Source organism: Polistes dominula, unplaced genomic scaffold, assembly GCF_049000335.1.
Source record: "Polistes dominula isolate Pdom_NZ unplaced genomic scaffold, Pdom_raw_medaka contig_15, whole genome shotgun sequence".
In the NCBI taxonomy this organism is placed as follows: Eukaryota; Metazoa; Arthropoda; class Insecta; order Hymenoptera; family Vespidae; genus Polistes; species Polistes dominula.
Window position 1 is genome coordinate 8209953 of NW_028300915.1, and position 19946 is coordinate 8229898.

The 19946-nt window shown below is 31.3% G+C and overlaps 2 protein-coding genes and 2 long non-coding RNA genes across 11 annotated transcripts; 1 reads left to right on the forward strand and 3 right to left on the reverse strand.

Moving 5' to 3' along the window:
* Positions 1-424: 424 nt before the first annotated feature.
* Positions 425-2615, forward strand: LOC107069796 (uncharacterized). The gene is made up of 3 exons (XR_001476158.2): positions 425-674; positions 1056-1220; positions 1299-2615. It is a non-coding gene; the product is annotated as an uncharacterized LOC107069796 (long non-coding RNA).
* Positions 2616-3170: 555 nt separating this feature from the next.
* LOC107069809 (sodium channel protein Nach) lies at positions 3171-6678 on the reverse strand. The gene is made up of 10 exons (XM_015327420.2): positions 6529-6678; positions 6166-6427; positions 5855-6071; positions 5508-5765; positions 5133-5271; positions 4880-4957; positions 4564-4794; positions 4313-4479; positions 3752-3855; positions 3171-3427 (listed from the first exon to the last, which is right to left on the reverse strand). Exons 1-10 carry the CDS (start codon positions 6529-6531, stop codon positions 3303-3305), a joined length of 1584 nt encoding a protein of 527 aa, XP_015182906.1. The 5' UTR covers positions 6532-6678; the 3' UTR covers positions 3171-3302.
* A 139-nt stretch (positions 6679-6817) lies between these two features.
* Positions 6818-13159, reverse strand: Pka-C3 (Protein kinase, cAMP-dependent, catalytic subunit 3). 7 transcript variants are annotated; one of them, XM_015331640.2, is made up of 6 exons: positions 12851-13159; positions 11668-11771; positions 8969-9131; positions 8014-8277; positions 7414-7744; positions 6818-7325 (listed from the first exon to the last, which is right to left on the reverse strand). In XM_015331640.2, the coding sequence occupies exons 2-6, from the start codon at positions 11756-11758 to the stop codon at positions 7179-7181; spliced, it is 996 nt and encodes a 331-aa protein (XP_015187126.1). In that variant the 5' UTR covers positions 11759-11771; positions 12851-13159; the 3' UTR covers positions 6818-7178. The 7 variants fall into 7 exon arrangements, with proteins under 7 accessions (XP_015187126.1, XP_015187117.1, XP_015187135.1 ...); XM_015331631.2 differs by having other exon boundaries at positions 12360-13158; XM_015331649.2 differs by lacking the exon at positions 12851-13159 and adding an exon at positions 12814-12832.
* Positions 13160-13955: 796 nt separating this feature from the next.
* On the reverse strand, positions 13956-18759 carry LOC149033232 (uncharacterized). Of its 2 annotated transcripts, none has more exons than XR_016175886.1 (3): positions 18084-18759; positions 15571-16650; positions 13956-15460 (listed from the first exon to the last, which is right to left on the reverse strand). It is a non-coding gene; the product is annotated as an uncharacterized LOC149033232 (long non-coding RNA). The 2 variants fall into 2 exon arrangements; XR_016175885.1 differs by having other exon boundaries at positions 16933-18759.
* Positions 18760-19946: the final 1187 nt, after the last annotated feature.

Below are 19946 nucleotides of genomic sequence, written 5' to 3' on the forward strand. Positions count from 1 at the left end.
AGTTATTTTTAAAACGGTGATTTTTAAAAAATCGAAGTAAAATAATTTATTATGATATTTCATCGAATTTTTTAATTATCATTTGTTCATATTAACAAGTTTTTTCTTTTTTTCTTTAAGTACTAGAAAATTTTTAAAATAAAAATTTAGAATATAAATTATAGTAAGACGTTTATAATATTTTGTTTTCTTTGTTTTAATTTATGTTAACATAATCGATCGGATTTAATATTTCGAAAAAAATTGTTGAATCACTCGAAGGTATAATAACGAGATAGAAATGCCTTAATATAACTTCGAGGTAGCCAGAGAGAACACTTTTAAATGAAGTTTCTTTCGGCGTTGGACGGTTTCGAATTTTGCAACGACGGTGGTGGAATCGGAGCTACCAATCCTGGAGCAGATATTACACGGGTAAGATGCGAGTTATCGAATCGAGTGGGGCGGAGCTCAAACGACGACGAATTTTGGGTTCCTGGAGGAATTTCGGGATCTTCGATTGCGGATCCTTTTCTAAGCGAATCCAGTTTACGATCGGACGTAAAGACGCGTAGAACGAATTCATTCCTGATTTTTCATATTATTTTTTTATATCAGGAGGGAAAGCTTTTTTTCTGATAATTGATCTACTTGATCGACCGTTATCGGTCTCACATACTTTGTTGATTGTGTGGGTAAGATCTAGAATAAATAATATCGATCTTTTTAAACATAATTCTTGGTTTTTAATTTATTTTCGTATACAATACTGTGTAGTCTTATTTATATATTTATTGAAGTTTATTTCGAGAGTGCAATAAATCGAATAAAAAATATCTATCACTTGATTATAATAATTTTTTATTTTCAATATTTTTTTTACAATTAAAAGAATGTGTATTTTTGTTTCATTTGTTTATTACAATTTTTTATAGAGTGCAGTAAATCGAATTAAAAATATACATTCTTTTAAATATAATTATTATTAATTGTTAATATAGTTTTATATAAAAATATGTGTATTTTTGTATTTACTTATTTATTAATTATTAATTTACTTTTTTTCTTTTTTTAAGTGGAGTGAATTGAATAAAAGACAAAATCGAAGATGCCACAGGCGGCACACGAAACGAAAAACATTCTTACCACTTACTTGATTCTCATTTTACTTTTGATATCATTATGGTTACTTTACTCGGGGATATTTTAATCCCTTATAATTATTTTTTTTTCTCATAATGGTATGTAAAAAAATATTTCATATATTTAATCGTTCATTTTATTTTATTTTAAAATTATTTCCTTAATCGATGTTTTAGGGTTGAAGTATGAAAGACGAATAATGCGAGTTTCTCGAAGACTGGACAACTTTCTTCATTGATATAATCTGAGAATTGTAAACATCAATTAAACGTTTCCGGATTCTTCTTGATCTCGCTATCGGAATATGATCACCGATTTGCAAACACGCAATATTTAATTTAAGTTTTAATTAAGTTTTAATAATCGAAATGAAATAATGTTAAGGAAAAGAAAAAAAATTGATTTTTAATTAATTCTATATGGAAGATGTGGAAGTGAGTGAAATTATTATAATTAGAATGTAATATATATTTCTATGATATGATGTGCCAATTTATAGAAAGTGTGAAACATTAATAAATGTTCAAGACGAAAACATGTACGTGCGCGCGCGCGTGCATGTGTGTGTGTATGATCGAATAAATGTCAATACATGTTCGTAACGCGTCAATGTATTCAATGTTTAAAAAAGTGTGTGTGAAAATAATGGACGACAATTATTCATAAAAGGGAAGATTCTACGATTTACGTATCAAGAATTTGATCTATAAAAAAAAACATGCCAAATTAAAACAAAAATTTTGTCCGAAATATTTTACGCATGCAGAGAACGTTGACGTTATCAAATTGGAACGGATGAAATTTGTATTGTTAACGTATTCGAATTATTATTATTATTATAAATATATATATATATATTTAATATATATTATATATATTTATATATATTATTATATTTAGGTATATAATATAATAATTATATACCTAAAAATATAAAATATAATTTTGTATAGCGTAATTTGTAAAGAAAAATTTGACACAATTTTAATTTAAATTTAATGAGTTAATGGCCATGAAGATGAAAAAAAAGTTGAAAAGAACGAGGTATGTTTATACAAGCTTTGTCTTTGTACAGAGAAAAATAAGTAAACGTTTTGGTTACACGGACGATGAACACGGAAAGTGTGGGTGTTAATACGAAAATAGCTGATACTTTTCGGTTTTTCAGAGTGTTTCACTGTTTCATTACTACGTACGTATACATATACTTACGTAAGTAGTTGTGTATAGAAGATGAAAATCAGTAATTTCTATATCCGATCCAAAAATAATCCGTTAAGAAGAAACGTAGGAACATCAATGTTCCTCATCTTGAGTTGTTCTAACTAAAAAAGCAATAAATATCGACTGGATAGAGTGTTTATTCCATCCTTCGTTTAACACAAGATAATGATTGCTTACATAAGTTCTTATAAATCTTAGAGGTTCCGGAAATATGTGTGTACCATAGATAACACAAGACTACTTTTATTAAAAGGAAAAACTTTCAAGCATTTATCATCGAAAATTTATCAAATAGTATAATTGTGGAGATTCGTATTATGTAATGAAAAACAATATGCTCTAGAATCCTATTGATAAATTAATTTTAATTTTTTATTTGTTTTTTCTAAAGTGACTTTTGAAATATCCTATATATATTATATATAAAAGTAATGATTAAATCATTTCATTGATCTTGTTGATCATTTATTTAAGTCAAAGATAAATAATATTATTTTTCATGGTCACGTGCTCAATTGCGTTGATTAATAATTAATACGTGTCGTGTGACAAGAGCTTCGTGATAATCATCGTGATGGAATACATGGTAGTAGTAATATCGTTTTTTATAATAAATAATTTTACATATTTGAGCTCGTGGTAAGACTGGCAAATGGCCACCACGTTCCAGTAATCGCTGGAAATAGATCTACTTGATGTGAATTTGGGTCGTTCCAAATACTATTATCGCGTTCTGTTGAATATCATTTCTGAATGAATTCAGATTGAAATAGAAATATAAACAGAAGAGAAATTGATTATTTTTAAAAATAAATTATAGTTGATTGTTTTTTATTATTATTTTTATTTTAATTTAATTGAGGTGCGAACAGAAGATTCGGTCGATATATCAGAAAGTTATTCAAATTTAATTTTATATCTATAAAAATGCTGATTATTTAATCATATTTTTAAACTTAATTATTATGAGTTTGTTTTTTCGAACAAATTCCACGACAAAGAAGATAAATGAAATATATAATTTCTACAGCACTAAGGATACTACAACCAAGGAAAAGGCTGAATATTCCACCAACTTCGGCTGAAATAAAGACATTTAATATTAGATAACCAAGAAACTTACTGCCATTTCTACATTCATATACTTGCTTATTTTTGTTGATTAAAACGGCATGCATTGTTTTTTAGTTCATTATCTGATATATTTAATATATTCTTAACTGGATTAAATAAACGAGAATAGTCGTGCCGTTAAAATTAACAGCAGTAAACTAAATTAAGATAAATGACAGATAAGAAAATATTTATTGGATTATTCAACGTATGAGATCAAGTTTAATAAGTTTATTCATTAACACGAATAAAGTGTTAAACGATTGTCAAAATCGTTGAAAATATTTAATACCAAGATTTTTCCAATTGATGGATGCAGGCTGTGTGTCGAAGATCATAAAAAAATCCATTTTCCAAAACACCTTTAAAACCGTATGAGTAGCCGTTAAATGTTGACTGTAAATAAAAAATTCATTTTATTTTATTATTTCAGATAATTATCTTACATAATATTCACGTATGAAATTATTTTTCCACAATATTTTAATTTAATATCTTTTCCTTTCACCAAAGCAATCTACGAGTTCAGAAATTTTACGAAGGTTACCAGGTTTTATTACGAACGAGTTTTCTTGATATACTTTTGACGTAAGATAAAATTCTATAAAAATATTCATATTGAATTTTGAATCACTTACTAATAAATAAGAATATTTCTACACTTTATTAATAAAAATTGTACAATAATACGAATACGTGAATGAGTTGAGAAGTTATTAGCTTAACACAGAAACAATTATTTTTTCGATCAATTTATTTAAAGACGAAATAAAAGTTTTCCTTATAGATGCTTGAAACTTTGCAAAACCCATCTTTGTATTTGTTTAATAATTAATTATTGTGAAAAACTTACTATATCGGTGAAACAGATAATTGTGTATTTTTCAAGTAATATTTGGAAGTTGATATCTTGTAAATCGTATCTTCGCAAAGACTCGAACAAAAACAGGTGTCGAAGTTAACGGACTTTATTTTATACCAATATTTATTCAAACACTTAACATCCTTAGAATCGCATATCTGGATAAAAAAGACAAATAAATTATATCGATTACGTTTTGACGTTAATTCATATCAATTAATATCATTACAAATTTATTATACCCGTAACGAAGTATAATTTGCCATCGGTGCATAAATGTATCTAACACAGCCGCACATTTTATATATTTCGGTGATCGTACAATCAACGAAACAATTAGATTGGTGATATTCGTTAAAAAAACGTAAGTTGCTTTTCTGGGTGTTAGGAATGCACTCGAGTTGTAAGCTATCGTTGAAATAGGTGTGATAAATATTTTGTGGTTTCTTTTTTATAATTGGTTGCACTCTTAACTAGAATAACAACAAAATAAAAATATCAGTATAATCGTCAAATATTAAAAAATTAATTGAAATTAATAATTTCATTGTAACGAACTTTTAATTCTTGTCCTTTCTGCAAAGAGTATCCAACAGTTTCGGCGCTTGGATAAGACACTGTGTGATGAACGAATACCTGTACAATGAATTAATTTATTTATATATCTTTTTGTTGCAGTACATACGTGGATGAGTTGAAAAATTTTAAGACTAGCGTAAAAATAATTTTTGATTTCGGTCAAATTCAGTCATTTTTTGACATAGACTGAATTACTCAATTCATCCTCATATAAATTGATTAAATATCGTACTAAAAGTTTGACGCTGTTTACAAAGTTGGTGCTCTCAGTTTCGTTTTCTTGAAAAAATAAATCACGATTGAATATTATAGTGAGCCCAGATTTTGATCCAGTTTTAACCGAGTGAAGTATTGGTACTTCTTGAAAACGTCTACAAATTTTAAGATTGTTTGTAAATTATTTATAAGATTTAGATATCTTATTAACAAAATGAATCATTTATTATGAAAGTGGTTGTAAGTCTATTTTAGAAAAAAAAATTAAAATAATAAATTATTTTCATTGAATGTAAATAAAATATTAAAATTTGGTGTTTTCTTCAATTTTATTCAAAAGTGGACTTACAACACTTTTATAATAATTAATTAATTAATTTTGATATTTTACACGTCATATTTCATGAGATATTCTAAATAATAATTGTAAGAACAGCAAATTCCATAATAGGTGTAAGATTGTTTGATATAATCAGTACAATTAATTTGCAGTCCTTGCCACCAACAAGATTCGATCATATCTTTGCAAGGCTTGATGGCTGCCAAAAAATCAATCAATGTCCATTTATTTACTTTTAAAAGCTCAACATATTTATTCAAACGGTTTGGATGTCTTGTTATATGCGGCGTAGTTATATCAGTTCCATATCTATAAAAAAAGAAAATTATTATTATAACATTTTAGTTAAATACTAAATACATTTAGCATATATATATATATATATATTGTTGATTTACTTGATAAAGAACATCGCTTCCTCGTTGCTCATATTAGCAGGTAATTTAATATTTTTCATTAAATCCAATTGGGTTTTAAGCATAGTTGGTGTGGAAGGGCAAATTGTTATCGCTGGAAATGGAGCGTTGATAATCGGTGAATAAAATGTTTCGACGCGAAGTTCGGTCGGATTATTTTCCAAGTTTACCAAAAATTTGTTCAACATAATATTCGCACCTATTAAAATACATAGACATAACTATATTAAGATTTGATGATTATTGAGGACAGTTCTACAACATTTATCTAATTTTATTGTTCTAAATCGGACCGAAAAATCCAGCGACCACTACAATAAGCCATAATAATTTTCCTATACAACTTTTAACGATACTTTGCATTCCAAGATATTTAACACCGTGTATAGAACTTGATTCGGTGAAATCTTGAAGAATTTTTTTAACCGAACGTTTTTTGCGATCTGCGTTTGCCGAAATTAATGTTGACTTGTTTTTCTTCAACGTCATTTGATTATTAATCTTTTTGATGTCACGAATACTTTGCTTGAATTTTTCATCGCTCTTGTATTTTTCCTGCAATAGAATATTCTTTCTATTAGTCAAAGTTTAATGAAAAGTTGTCGCGAATAAAACAAAAAATTACAAATAAAATATTATAACAATAATTAAATTACCATAGTTTTGTTCGATGTGCTTATTATCAACTTTCTCTTGTCAACTTAAATCGAATGTGTTCGTTGTTTGCTGAATGTGTTGAACATCTAGCGTGCAACTACACGTTTATGTACTCTTTTTCATTGGAAATAAATTATTCAAATAATTCGTGCGATTAGTATTATCGTCTTTCAAATCGCTATTGCATGCATTCGTATTTCAATTATTAATAAAATTAAAGGTATCAAGAAAAATAATCGGCATTTAGAAATTAAAAAAAAAAAGAAACAAAAAAAATATTAAAACGAATTCGTTTATCGATGATCGTTTTAAAATACGACATCGATTTTTTATTTACAATTTTTCGATAAAAATTTCTTTTTTTTCTTTTAAAACAGACAACTAAGCTTAAACAGAACGTACAAATAAATAAGTACATGCTTTCGGAGATATAAAAATATGCCTATTTACAATATAAGAAATCCTTTTGTTTCTTATGAAAAATCACTCTTAAAAAATAATCTTTTTTTTCCCTTTCTTTATAGAAAGATATTTTTTCAACGACGCATATATATATATATATATAACTTATGAATTGAACTTGTAAAAACAATAGAAACGTATCACCGCGATCAGTATAAGATTAAAGATGAATCTTCATAAATCGTTGCTAAAAGTCTTGAAAGAGTGCTAATTGGTCAGCTGGTAATGCTGGTTGTGAACGCCAATCAGTTTCAGGATAATCATCAAAACAACTTGGATCACCAGGTGCTTTAACTCTTGGCCTGATCGGTGGTGTCAAAGCTCTCTGAGGTACCTGTTTGTGATTGGTTTGCCATAAAACATTAATGAGTTACTCTCAAATGTTGCATTTCGATGAGAAATAAATAAGAAAATGAAAGTACCAAGGGCCACTCGACCAACTTGAACCAACGATGCCTCTTAACATCTTCAGCACCTTGTCTCATATTTCCTAATCTTTTAGTTCTGTCAGCTATGAGTAATTTCTTAATGAGATCTTTCGCGATAGGATCCATGTGTTTAGGCCACTCTATTCTACCACTTAATATTTTCTCATATATTCCAAAAGGATTATCATCGAAGAACGGTGGGAAGCCAGCCAACATTTCGTAAATTAGGACACCCAAAGCCCACCAATCTACGGCTTTGTTGTGTCCTTTATTCTGAATGATTTCCGGTGCCAAATATTCCGGCGTACCGCAAAGAGTCCACGTTCTGAAAATGTTCACGTTATTAACTAAGAAAAAAAATTAAAGAAGAAAAAGAGAATTTAAAATTTTTTTTAGACACAATTTGAACTATAATTAAGTAGACTAAGTTGATTGTCAGACGTAAATACTAGCAAAAACGTAGGCTGATTATTATGACAATAGAAAAAGATTAACGCAATTGAAAATACGCCTAAAGAAATATGAGATATGATTTCTTCTTTTACTTGTTTTTGTAAATCAAAAAGCCAGTAGAATAAATTAAACTGATTTTACCTGTCGGTTAGTTTTTTCGAGAAGCCAAAGTCGGTAATTTTAAGATGTCCTTGGCTATCGAGGAGAAGATTTTCAGGTTTTAAGTCTCTGTAAATGATGTGTTTGCTGTGAAGGTATTCCAAAGCACAAACAATTTCAGCAGCATAAAAGCAACTGGTCGGTCCCGAAAATCTTCCGGCTGCTCTCAAATAAGAAAATAATTCACCACCGGCTACAAATTCGAATAGCATGTAAAGTCTTGCCTCGTCTCTGCCACTCCAAAGCCTGCAAAAGAAACAGAGACGACAATTGCTTTTGAGAAATCTGTTTCTTTCGTCCTCGTTTTGCTTTCTTTCTTTGCGGATCGCTAATTTCTATTTAATAGTGCGAATTGTTTAAACGAGCTTCTACCCGATATTACTTTGCTAGATTTCTAATTATGCTTTTCTCTTCTTGCTATTTTGTATTATTATAAAATATTTTTTTACGATGGATATACATGTGTTGGTAGAAATAAATAATATTTTTACATATATTAGATGTTAATAAAATTTTTAGCAAATAAGAAAATTCTTATCAAAATTGTGCTGAAAATTATGACAATAGCCTAAGTCAAAAAATAATATTAATTTATTTATTTTATAATACATGACAATGTAATTATTATACGCGAATGTATCGATACAATTTAACCATAAAATGTAGTTTCTCTCAAATATATAGCGTCTGTTGAAGTATTTCAGGCATGTATCCGTGTTATTGTTAGGAACAAAACAAATTACAATGTACTAGTTTTAACTATGAACAGGATAACTGTTTTAATCAATTAAAATTATATTATTTGATGAAATCATTTGAATTTTCTTTTATTCATAAAAGTCATTGTGTTTGATACATATAAAAAGATACTTTTCAATTTATTGAAATCTGTCAAAAGAATGAACGAAACGATTAAACAGAAGATACCTATGCTTACATGTTGACGATGAAGGGGTGATTGACCTCTTTCAGTACCGTGATCTCATTGCGAACATGCTCGACTTGTTTCAGTCTGATCACGTCGGCCATTGAAAGTACCTTCAATGCGAGAGGTTTTCCACGATGTCTGCATAATACAACTCTACCAAATGTTCCGGTACCTGAAAAATATACGTAACATATTTTTTTAAAAAAAGAAAGAAAATTAAATAAAAACAAAAAAAGACTGAAGGAGAAAGAAAAAAATGGAAATCAAAAGAAAGAAAGAAAGAAAGAAAAGAAAGGAAAAGAAAAAAGAAAACGAAAAGTCGACGAAGCACTTTGTAATGACACCCAATTATCAACGCTTTCTCTGTTCGTTTAAATATGAGAGAAACGTTTAGCACACGGAATTTGTTTATAGCATGCTTTTTAATAAAGATGATTGTGATGATCAAAGTTGATAAGGATTAACGCACCGTGACTAATTAATCCGAACGTGTCTTGGTTGTTAATAAATGGGTGGAAGTGGGGATGGTGGGAATACAAGTAGTCGAATTTGGCGAGCAAATTAATCGCTTCGATGCAAAACAAAAATAATGCACACTCTCACATACACGCATACAGACGTATAATTTGTTTCTTTCTTCGTATCTTTCTCAGAGTTACTTTTATCGGAGACACAAATTATCGAAGAAATGACTAAGTTTAGAACACGACGCGGTTTTCTATAGATAGTTTCTCTCAAAATGAAGTTGGCAGCATGAGCTTACAGGAAGATTCGTGAGGAACATTCGTGTCTGCCTTTTACACGGTAACGACCACTGAGGTCTGCCAACGACAGCTGACAACAGGTGTCGATCGGTGTGGAACAACGCCGGCGAGTACGAATTTCCGGCGATGGCGTAGGTGCGCTTTAAATACGATCATTTTTATTTTATTCAACCGATCATTTTCAGATTATAAATGTATGTATATATCGTTAATCTATGCATATATATATTATATAATACACGTATGTACTATTTTTACTATAAATCATTCTAACAACCATTTCGTCAGTTGTTTTCGATTCAAAGAGTTCGAAAAAATGTTATTGCTGATTTATTAAATTTATTCGAATCGGTTGTAAAATTTATTTTTTTTTTTTTTTTTAATAGAAATATATCTTTTTTTGTGTGTATGAAATCGTACATTTATATGTACATGCACGAATACATATATTATACGTAAGAATCCATATCATAGGAAATGTTAAAGTCTATTTTCCACGGAACAACGACGAGGGTCCTATAAATTATTTTTGTTTTGTGTGCGAATATCGAATACGAATAAACAAGAGACATGAGCGTGTTTTACTTTCTCTCACCTCTCTCTCTCTCTCTCTCTCTCTCTCTCTCTCTCTCTCTTTCTCTCTCTCTCGGAGGTTTCAAGTGTCAAGCCATCGAGTTCTATAAATTGTTTTTTTTCTTTTATTTTTTTTTATATATCTCGCGGACACTCGAGAACGGTTTGGTTTTGATCCAAAAGCTTGTTATACGTTTCAAAGAAGAACAGCACATCTGTTTCGAGAAATTGATCTAATTCCGTTCATTCGTATATTATCTTACGAGGACGAGAATCGAGCTTTTAAACGAGCTTATGCGATAAAATATTAATGTGTCTTTATTGTGAAACGATTTGTTTGGCTTAGAAACATAGAGAAGCCGTCTGTTCCGGGAGTTTCTTTCACGAGAAAAGTTTATCCTTGATATTTCCTCTTCTAATTTACTAATTGAATTTTAGTTGGATCCGTTGAAACTTGAATCGAAACAAAAAAACGGTTCCAATAGAAATTTTCTTTTTTTACAAGCCTACCGAATTTACACCTGCTTCCTGAAACATGTTTCGTCTTTTTCGTTCCCGTGTAATTCGAATTTAATGAGCAGTTAAATATGTTATTGTGAGATAAAGATGCACCTCTCACTTTCCAATGACTCACTTCTTCTTTTTTCTTTTTTTTTTCTTATTTCATTAGTAATTTCATTTTCAAGAGATTGAACCTTTTACGAATTTACGCAAGAATTCATTTCTTTTTATTTCTTTTTTTTTTAATTTTAATTTTAAATTATAAAACAACAATTTTATATATTTGACTGTAACATACGTGAGTGTGCTGAAAAGTTTTGAGCTTAACATATTTAAAAACAATTTGTTTTCGGTCAAAAATAAATAAAATTATAATGAATAAACTCAAAACTTGTCAAACCATATATTAAATATTATTTCAGTTATTTTCCATTTAATAAAATATAAAATAAAGGTAGGAATATTAAAATAATATGTAAAATTAAAAAGTTTATATTTTATTACATAAATTGTAAATCGAATTTTCTTTGTTTTATTTTGAAAGATGTATATAATGAAAATCGTAACGTACATCTCTAAGAGAATCGGCAACGTCCGGTTGCGGGTCATATCGCCAAAGGGAATTACCGTTGCCTCGAAACCGGTTAGCCGATTTATTTTTCGATCTCGTGAGTCATTGATAAACAAAGTAAAACAAAAGTCAAATGTAGAGAGACAGAGACAGAAAAATAAGGAAGAATAAGAATAAGAATAAGAATAAGAATAAGAATAAGAATAAGAATAAGAATAAGAATAAGAATAAGAATAAGAATAAGAATAAGAATAAGAAGAAGAAGAAGAAGAAGATGGGAGGGAGGATGGGGGACTCACCGATTGTTTTGACGATTTCCATGTCATCGATGTCATATCGGGGTGGGTCCTCTTGCGAGCCTTCTTCGTCTGACGTTGTGTCTCCGGACATTTTTTCGAATCAACTGCAGGAGATCCCGCGTAAAAGATTTCAAGAAAAGATGAAGAGAAAGATCAAGAGTGAAAGACCGAGCGAGTGTGTAAGTGTGTGTAAGAGAGAGAAAGAGAAAGTTTTTGTGATTTATTTCTTTCGTTAGCGAGTTCTCTCTCAGTTAGAGGTTCTCGCAACACGTGGGGAGAGGAAAGAGAGGAGAAAAGCTGGTTCAACGATCCACCCGCAGTGGGGTATTCTTAGATCACCCAGAGCAAGCAACCAACAGCCTATCTTGTAACTCTTTCCTTTCGACCCTTTTTGCAAAACTGTATTTGAGGTATTTTTTTATTTATTTATTTATTTTTTATTTTCTTTTTTAAATAAAATTATTGAAGTCCTTTAAATGTATCTTTCCTTTTTCTTAAATCGAACATGTATTCAATCGAATAGTTTTATTCATGTAGAAAAGTCTTAAAGTAATCGTTAAGTATTCGATCGATTGATTAGATTCAACTTTTATTGCACGAAACGCACGATTAACGACTACTACCATCAAACTACAACGCAGGAGAGAAAGTCGAAGTGACACTCGTGAATAGTTAAAGAGATATACACGCACCTTTCACGTAAGATCATGGAATGTTTATTTTTTTGTTTTCTTTTTTCCTTTTTTCTCTTTCTATCGTTCACTGTTACTCTCCTCAACGATGATTTTTCTTATATTTCCAAGTAATTTTTCATTTGGATATAAATTTGTGTACAATAATATACAAATTTTCTTTTTTTTTCTTTTATTAATTTTTTCTTGCACTATCGCTTAGGGGAAAAAAATAAAAATAAAAATAAGTATACGACACTCGAGTATATTTTGTTATAAATCGATGCACGTATTTATGCGCGATAATTTTTATTTACAAAATTTATCACAGCTTTCGACTTCTCGTAATAATAAAATAATCTTATAGGCTGATAAAAAAAAAAAAAAAAAAAAAAAAACAAATAAAAAAACAAACAAAAATAAAGAAAATATTAGGACGAAAATGATGTTAACAAGAATTGTTATAAAAAGTCACGTGTTAGGTGAAAAATCCAACGAGGAAATATATTCACCGATCCGTCGTCTGACATTATCCGAGACTCACTGGCACCGATTTCTCCTCATCGAAGTAATGGAGGAGAAATAGGTGGGGGTGGTGGTGGCAGTGGAAAAGGAGGAGGAGGAAGAGGTGATAGAGAGAAGTAAAAGGCGAAGTAGAAGAGGAAGAAAGAATAAGAAGAAGAAGGAAGAGGAAAGAATATATCGAACGTTCGAACTGAAATCGTAACTCGGTCTCCTTCGTTTCTCGATCGAGTCGATTTTAATGACAGTTTCGAAAAAGGATACCAATTCGTTTCTCTTCTGTCGCATGATCTCTCTCTTTCTCTCTCTCTCTCTTTCTCTCTCTCTCTCTCTCTCTCTCTCTCTCTTTCTCTCTCTCTCTCTTTCTCTCTCTCTCTTCTCTCTCTCTCTCTCTTTCTGAGCGTACCCGATGCCAACCAGAACTAAACTGGTCACCGTTGGATCTGAAAAGGCACTCTCTTCTATCTTCTTTCTCTCATCGTTCTTTCCACCCGACCCCCTTTTAACTCAATCTTTCCCTTGACCTCTCTGTCCCTTTCTCTCAGCATCTTTGCCCCATTTCCCCTTCACTCTTTCTCTCTCTTTCTTTTTTTTGCAGACTCTCACCGAGCATTTTAAATCTTTCTTCGTAGCAAGCAACCTCCGTCGTTGCCGTAGCTGATTTATAAGCAGCAAGAACGGATCGCGGAAGATCCGTGCTTTCGTTACACTTTTCTCTATCTCTATCTATCTATCTTTCTATATTTCTATATTTTTTATCTCTTTCTCTTTCGTTTTCTCATTTTCATGCCCAGGAGACGCGCCTTTCAAAAATACGAAATTAGATTCGAAAAGCGTGAGCGTAGGTGAATGCTCGTCATCGGGCTGCTATACCAGAGAAAGAAGAGCTGCTTGACTGGATTTAATAAGAAAATTGCAAAATAGATCGTGACAATTTTTAGAAAATCTTTCTAATCCCTCTTTCTATGTCTCTCTTTCTTTCTCTCTTATAATATGAGTATATCTACATATATACATACGTGATTCAGCTGAGATGAGTCGAACTTCCTTTTCGATTATCTACGACTTATAAATATAATTTTATTAGGTTAACCAATAAGTCCATGCAGTTTTATTTATTTAGAACAAAACTGTATGGATTTATTGACCAATCCAATAATTGAATGAGTGTCAAGAAGAAAGGTTTATGTAACACAAATTGCAAATTAGTTACATATGACCAACACAATTAAACACAAGCCCTATTTCTATAAACACTCTTCCAATTATTGTTTAACTTTTGTAATTATTTGGTAATTAGATATACACTTTTATTAGTTATATATTTGTTCGTTTATAAGTATGTAATTTTTAGTTACATCGCTTGAACTGTTAAAAATAAAATAAAAATGTATGTATTTCTTATACGGCGCGGACATTGATGTCGTTCATATTCGAGTGACCATCGGCTGATTTGTAATATCCTTCGAAAATTCGCTTATTTTTGATGTTGGCCATATTCCAGATGCATTTAGCCACCCGCCGTGTCGATCCAGCACGTCGACCGATGGGCTTTTATCGATATCCCGTCGTTCAATCTTTCCTCGCTTAACGATTATAGTAAATTATAGAAAGATCATAGAAAAAGAATTTCGATAGATGGAAACGCTCATAGAGAGATATCTTTCTTTCATTTGTTGTTTTTTTAATAATCAAAAATAATAATGAAAATTATTTTAAATGAATATTTTTTTTCTTTTCTTTTTGTAGGGATCTAGCAGTTTTCTTAGAACATGGATAATGTCTTGTATATTGCGTTAAAATAATTAAACTACGCTATCATCATTTATATAATATTATATAATAATGCGTTGAGAGATATTCTATGTTTATCTTCGCTAAAATAAGAAAAGAAATAAAGATAAAATAAAAAAATAAGATGATTGCAGTTATTAGAACGTGTGTGTATACGATAGATAGGCGGTGTAAGTTTATTTATTTCTGACTTATTATTTCTATCCAATCCTGTCTATTGCGTAAAAATATAGAATCTCTTTCTCTCTTTCTCTCTTTCATTGTCGATGATACTATAATTATAAATAATAAAAGTACTTTGACGAAGTAGAATTGCAATGCTGACTTGCACGCAATTAAGATATGCCGTATGACTAGAACACTTAATTAACATAACTTCACATAGTATAAGGGACGTACCAATTGCAAATTTATTGAACATTGCGAGTAAATTATTAAATTTTTCTTTTCCTTTTTTTTCATTTTTTGTTGTTGCTGAAAATTGTTCGTGTCACGGATCTTGTACAGAAACGACCCTGGAAAATCTTGTTATTTCGTGCTACATCATTTTAAACTTAAATTATGTTTCTCCCCCAGCTTTGTATTATAACTAATTCTTTCTTTTTCTCTCCCATCACCACCATTGCAACCAACAACACCACCCTTGCCTCTTTCTCGACCTTCTTCTTTTTTTTCTTCCGATGCTTTATAAGACTTATGTTTTGAAATGGTTTCCTCGGTTGATCGTATTTTTCCCAGGATTATTCAAGATTTTCTAATCTTCTTCCTTTCCTTTTTCTCTTGTTTTAGTTTTTGTTGATCGGAGGCTACAAAACAAAGAAACGTTATTAACTCAAAAGAAAAAAAAAGAAAAAAAAAGAAAAAAAAACACAAAATTATAAATCTATTCAAGCCACTAAATGCGATTGAACGTTACCCTTCGTTTCGGTCAACATTATTTTTGGCTACTTGTCGGTTCGACGATGACGTCCGTGAAAAAGTGTAGCTGACATCCTCGAAGACGAACCTCTTTCACGAGAACCTCTGTTTTATAATTTTTTTCAAGTTTCAACCTCATTAATATCTCGCACAGTATAATCAGTATCTTCATGAAAAAGTCACGATTAATTTATTTTTGTATTTCATACATTATTCTATTCTCGTATGTATACGAGTGGGTCGAAAAGTTCTGTGTGTGTGAGTTTAAGTTAGGAACAATTTTTTTCCCGTTTAAACTCATTATTATTTTGCTACGTAATCTCGAAACTTCGAAAAGTATAAATTCAAAACTTTTCAATTCATTCTCGTATATTTGTCTCATCATTTTTGTCAAATTTTAATCTCATTGATGTCCTCGTTAAAAACATTGTCGTAATTAATTTCTTTTTTTGTCATTCACATTATCCTTACCTCCTTTATTGTATATATGCAAATATAAATATATCTAATATTGTGTTTAATAACGGTAAAATATTTGGCTGAATAAAATTAGTCGGTCATAAATCTTAAACAATATTTATACATTACGACAAGACATCGTAGCGGGTTGTTAAAGATAAATGGGCTTTGAAGTTGGTATAATCGTTCATAGCCGTAGACATTTTCGTAGTAGCGAATGGATAGAAGTAGTCCGACCAGTAAACATCGCTTAAAAATTTTCAAATATATTCTATCGATAGGTGTGTTGTATCTTCTTCTCGATGTTCGTCATTTAAACGAGACGGAAGATACAAGGAAAAATCTTCTCTCCTTTCCATCTTGTTCGGTTATGAGATACGCGTAGAACAGTATAGATGATGTATATTCAGTATCAAATTTGAATACTTTTTCATGAAATTATAATAAAATAAAGAAGAACTAAAATGAGGTACCGATCAATTATTTAAAAATTAAAAGTCTCCTTTTTTAAAAGAATCTTTCTTTCAATATTTCAAGGAAAACCTGGGACCATTCCCAATGACATCCAATAACGCCTACGATTCTGGATGTCGATCAAGTCCGTGTCTGTGGTTAGAAACTGAAAGGAGAATGGCCAACTGTTATGATTTATAAATTACCCACATGCCGAGGATATTTTCGAATTCGAATAACTCACGCGCGTTCATTTATCATATACCACATCTACAGTATACGCGATTTATGCGATATACCTTGAAATTATCTTATTTATTGACAATAAATAAAATATCTAATGAGAGAAGGAAAATCAAAGACGAATCAAACTTACGAGGATTCGATGATCAAACGAAACTTAAAAAGTATTAAAAGAAACAATAAATAAAATAAATTTTTGGCTTACGGTCTCGAGAGACCAAACTTCGCAACCGGCTACGCTCAGCGTATAATTGCCTAAGTTACGTTTCTTGATCGACAGATCTTCAGGGTGGAGTGATCAGTCCTACGCCGTCCTAAGATCATCGTGGCGATTTGCGAAGCAGGCCTTACCGGTAAAAACACGGGGCGCAAACGCTCTCAAGCCACGACGGAGCAGGCATGCTTTCTCGTTCGATGTCGGAGAGCGGGACTTGAATCCGCGACTCTAGGTGGGAGTCGATTTAAAAGAAACAATACAAAAAAAATTAATAAAAAAAGAAAAAGTAGTTAATTTAAAAAGAATAAAAAGAAAAAGAAAAAGAAAAAGAAAAAAAGAAAAAGAAGAAGAAGAAGAAGAAACGATTCCGTAACGTGGCTTTCGCGATCGTTCACTACGAATGCGTATTCCCCGTTGTTGGATTCGTTCAAGTTCTTCATGGCTTTCTCCATTGTTATCCAGACCGACCACCGACACATTACTCACCCACCATAAAGATAAAGTCTCGTGAATCATGTACGCGTAAGTAATGTCTAACGATAGAAAAGAGGCGCCTTTAAGTTGATACGTAATTCGCTTTTAAAACGTGCTAAATAATAATAATAATCAAAGCGGAGAATTGTATTTAAATGCGGAGACGTTTCGTATCTCGCTATTCTCTCTCTCTCTCTCTCTCTCTCTCTCTTTCCCTCTTTTTCTTGTGTATGATTTCATGGAAGATGAATAATGCATTTGGTGCAAAGCGTCTGGATTATGTCATACCTATGCGCGTCTGTTCACTCGTGAATCTGTACAATCTGTTGGTAACGACTACCATCTTTCTCATTCTCAACTTTGAACACGATTAATAACGAAAAGTACTTTCTCACCATGAGATAGTAATTTTTTTTTTTTTTTTTAATAATATTCCTCTCCCTTACACCACTTCCATGAAATTATATACCCATTTTTGAACACACATATACATACACTAACGAACACACAAATACACATACTCAGAGAGAAAAAAAATAAAATAATAAAAAAAGTTTTATTTATAGTTGAACGATAATCCTTTTTGTTATGAGTTATGATCCTTTGGATCTTGTACGATTCTTTACAAGGCTTATGATACTGACTGTACAAGAACGAACACTTACTCGGATCTTTCTCGGAGCTAGTCATGGCCGTTCGCGTGTCACGCACGCACGAGCGCGCGTGTGAAGAACGCGCGTAGGTCGGATCCCGTGGTACCCATGGAACACACTATCTAATAGTATTTTTCAAGTTTCCCAGTAACGAGAGACTACTTCCGGTTCCGTAGAGAGTTTATTCCCTTCCTGTACTGCGACAATTTTCCATTAGTCCGTGTGTATTCGTAATTCATGTCAGTAAAAACACGGACGTTGACCGGTTTCTTTGTATTTTTTTTTCTTTTCATCTCTCCCTCTCTCTTTCTGTGAATGAACGGAAGATAAATTAGATTGTTTAGATTTTTATTCGTGGATAACATCTATCGAGGAGAAACAAATTGTTGATGAATTAAATGAAATATAAAGAAAAAAAGAAAGACATTAAAAAAATGTAACATAAATTGTTTTATGTTCGGACACGTGTCGTATAAATTTTGTTTCTGCTCCAGATGACGACGATGATGAGCTTGTGACTTACTTTTTCTTTCCCTTTTATTTTCTTCTTTTTCTTATTTAATCTTTTTATTTAATCTTTTTCTTCTTTTGCTTCGTCGATGAAAAAAAGAAAAAGATATTTGAGAGCGGCAAAAACGGCAGGACGCACATTAAGTCGAGACCTTGGCTCTATTTATACAGAAAATGTGGAGCAGGTGTTTCTACCTGGGACGATCAGGATGCAGCCAGGCTTGTCCGTTCGACCGATGTACAACGTGCACAAGCCAACCTGAAACCGGAAGCATCGCTTTCTGCCTTGCTGCTCACGAACAATAAGATCGAAAGATTCCTCAGAGAAGCGAGCACGATCGAATACCAAGCTGTTTTATCATAGATGACGATCTATAAAAATTCCTTTCTCAGGTCAAAGTATCTCGCAAAATGGTGATCATTGGTTTAGATTCGAGAGACAATATTGCTAATAAGATTTATTTATGAACTATCTCAAACAATTTCTTTTCTTTCGTATAAAAAGAATATATATTTCCATTTTTTTCCAAAATATTCAATTCGAGTGCGTCCAATATTTTGTTTTTTATATTTTTTCGTTAGTTCGAATTGTTGACCGTTGCAGTTAAAATTGTGAATGAGTTGTCCGGTTACCTGATCAATGATAAGTGCCGATACAATGACGTTTAGAAAATCAGCGGGGAGCGGCTACGTGACCGCGTAGGTCACCGGAAGCCCGCTTCAGGGCTAACGGAAATGAACGCGTGATCATTATTGGATTCGAAAAAAAAACTCAGGGACCCTAAAAACAAGCGGATTTCCAAGTATCACCGGAGACACTTTTACGCTCGGTCTACCGTACCATTTATTTTATTTTTTTTATCTCTATTTCCTTTTTTGATACTTAACCAAATTTATACCAGTTTCACGAAATAGAAGGTTTTAATAAAAAAAAATTTTTTTTTCGTATGTTTTATTTTCTTAAAAGTATACCCACGTATATATCTTTTCATCGCGAAAGAAGAAATTGAAATCATAATTATTATGTTATATTTTGTTTGATATTTCTTTTTTTACGACGTAGATTACTTCTTTCTAACATATGTACGAATGTATTAATTAAAAAAAAAGAAAAAGTTATTTTATCGATCAAACGAGATTGTCTATGAAACAACGTCAAGAAATATCTTTTCACGGTCGTTGTCATTACGTGGCGCTTATATATACATGTACATATATGTGTCTGTTACATACATATATATAAGTAAAACGTATGTGGCAACAGGTGTGACGCAATGGGCAATCAAAGCACCGCTGCTATTATGATACACTCTTCGTCGAATCCGTCGATTGTCCTCCACGAGGTTGGTACGGTAGCGTCGCGAT

What these genes read in the sequence shown, in the direction of transcription:
- Pka-C3 (XM_015331640.2), bottom strand. Translation starts at nt 11,758, where the DNA reads ATGTCCGGAGACACAACGTCAGACGAAGAAGGCTCGCAAGAGGACCCA. An exon ending in CACCCCTTCATCGTCAACAT is followed by an intron (nt 8,278 to 8,968) that starts GTAAGCATAGGT and finishes TTTCTTTTGCAG; the next exon opens with GCTTTGGAGTGGCAGAGACG. An exon ending in AGTTGGTCGAGTGGCCCTTG is followed by an intron (nt 7,326 to 7,413) that starts GTACTTTCATTT and finishes AATCACAAACAG; the next exon opens with GTACCTCAGAGAGCTTTGAC.
- LOC107069809 (XM_015327420.2), bottom strand. An exon ending in AGAAAGGACAAGAATTAAAA is followed by an intron (nt 4,795 to 4,879) that starts GTTCGTTACAAT and finishes TTGTTATTCTAG; the next exon opens with TTAAGAGTGCAACCAATTAT. An exon ending in CATCAATTGGAAAAATCTTG is followed by an intron (nt 3,428 to 3,751) that starts GTATTAAATATT and finishes TCTTTATTTCAG; the next exon opens with CCGAAGTTGGTGGAATATTC.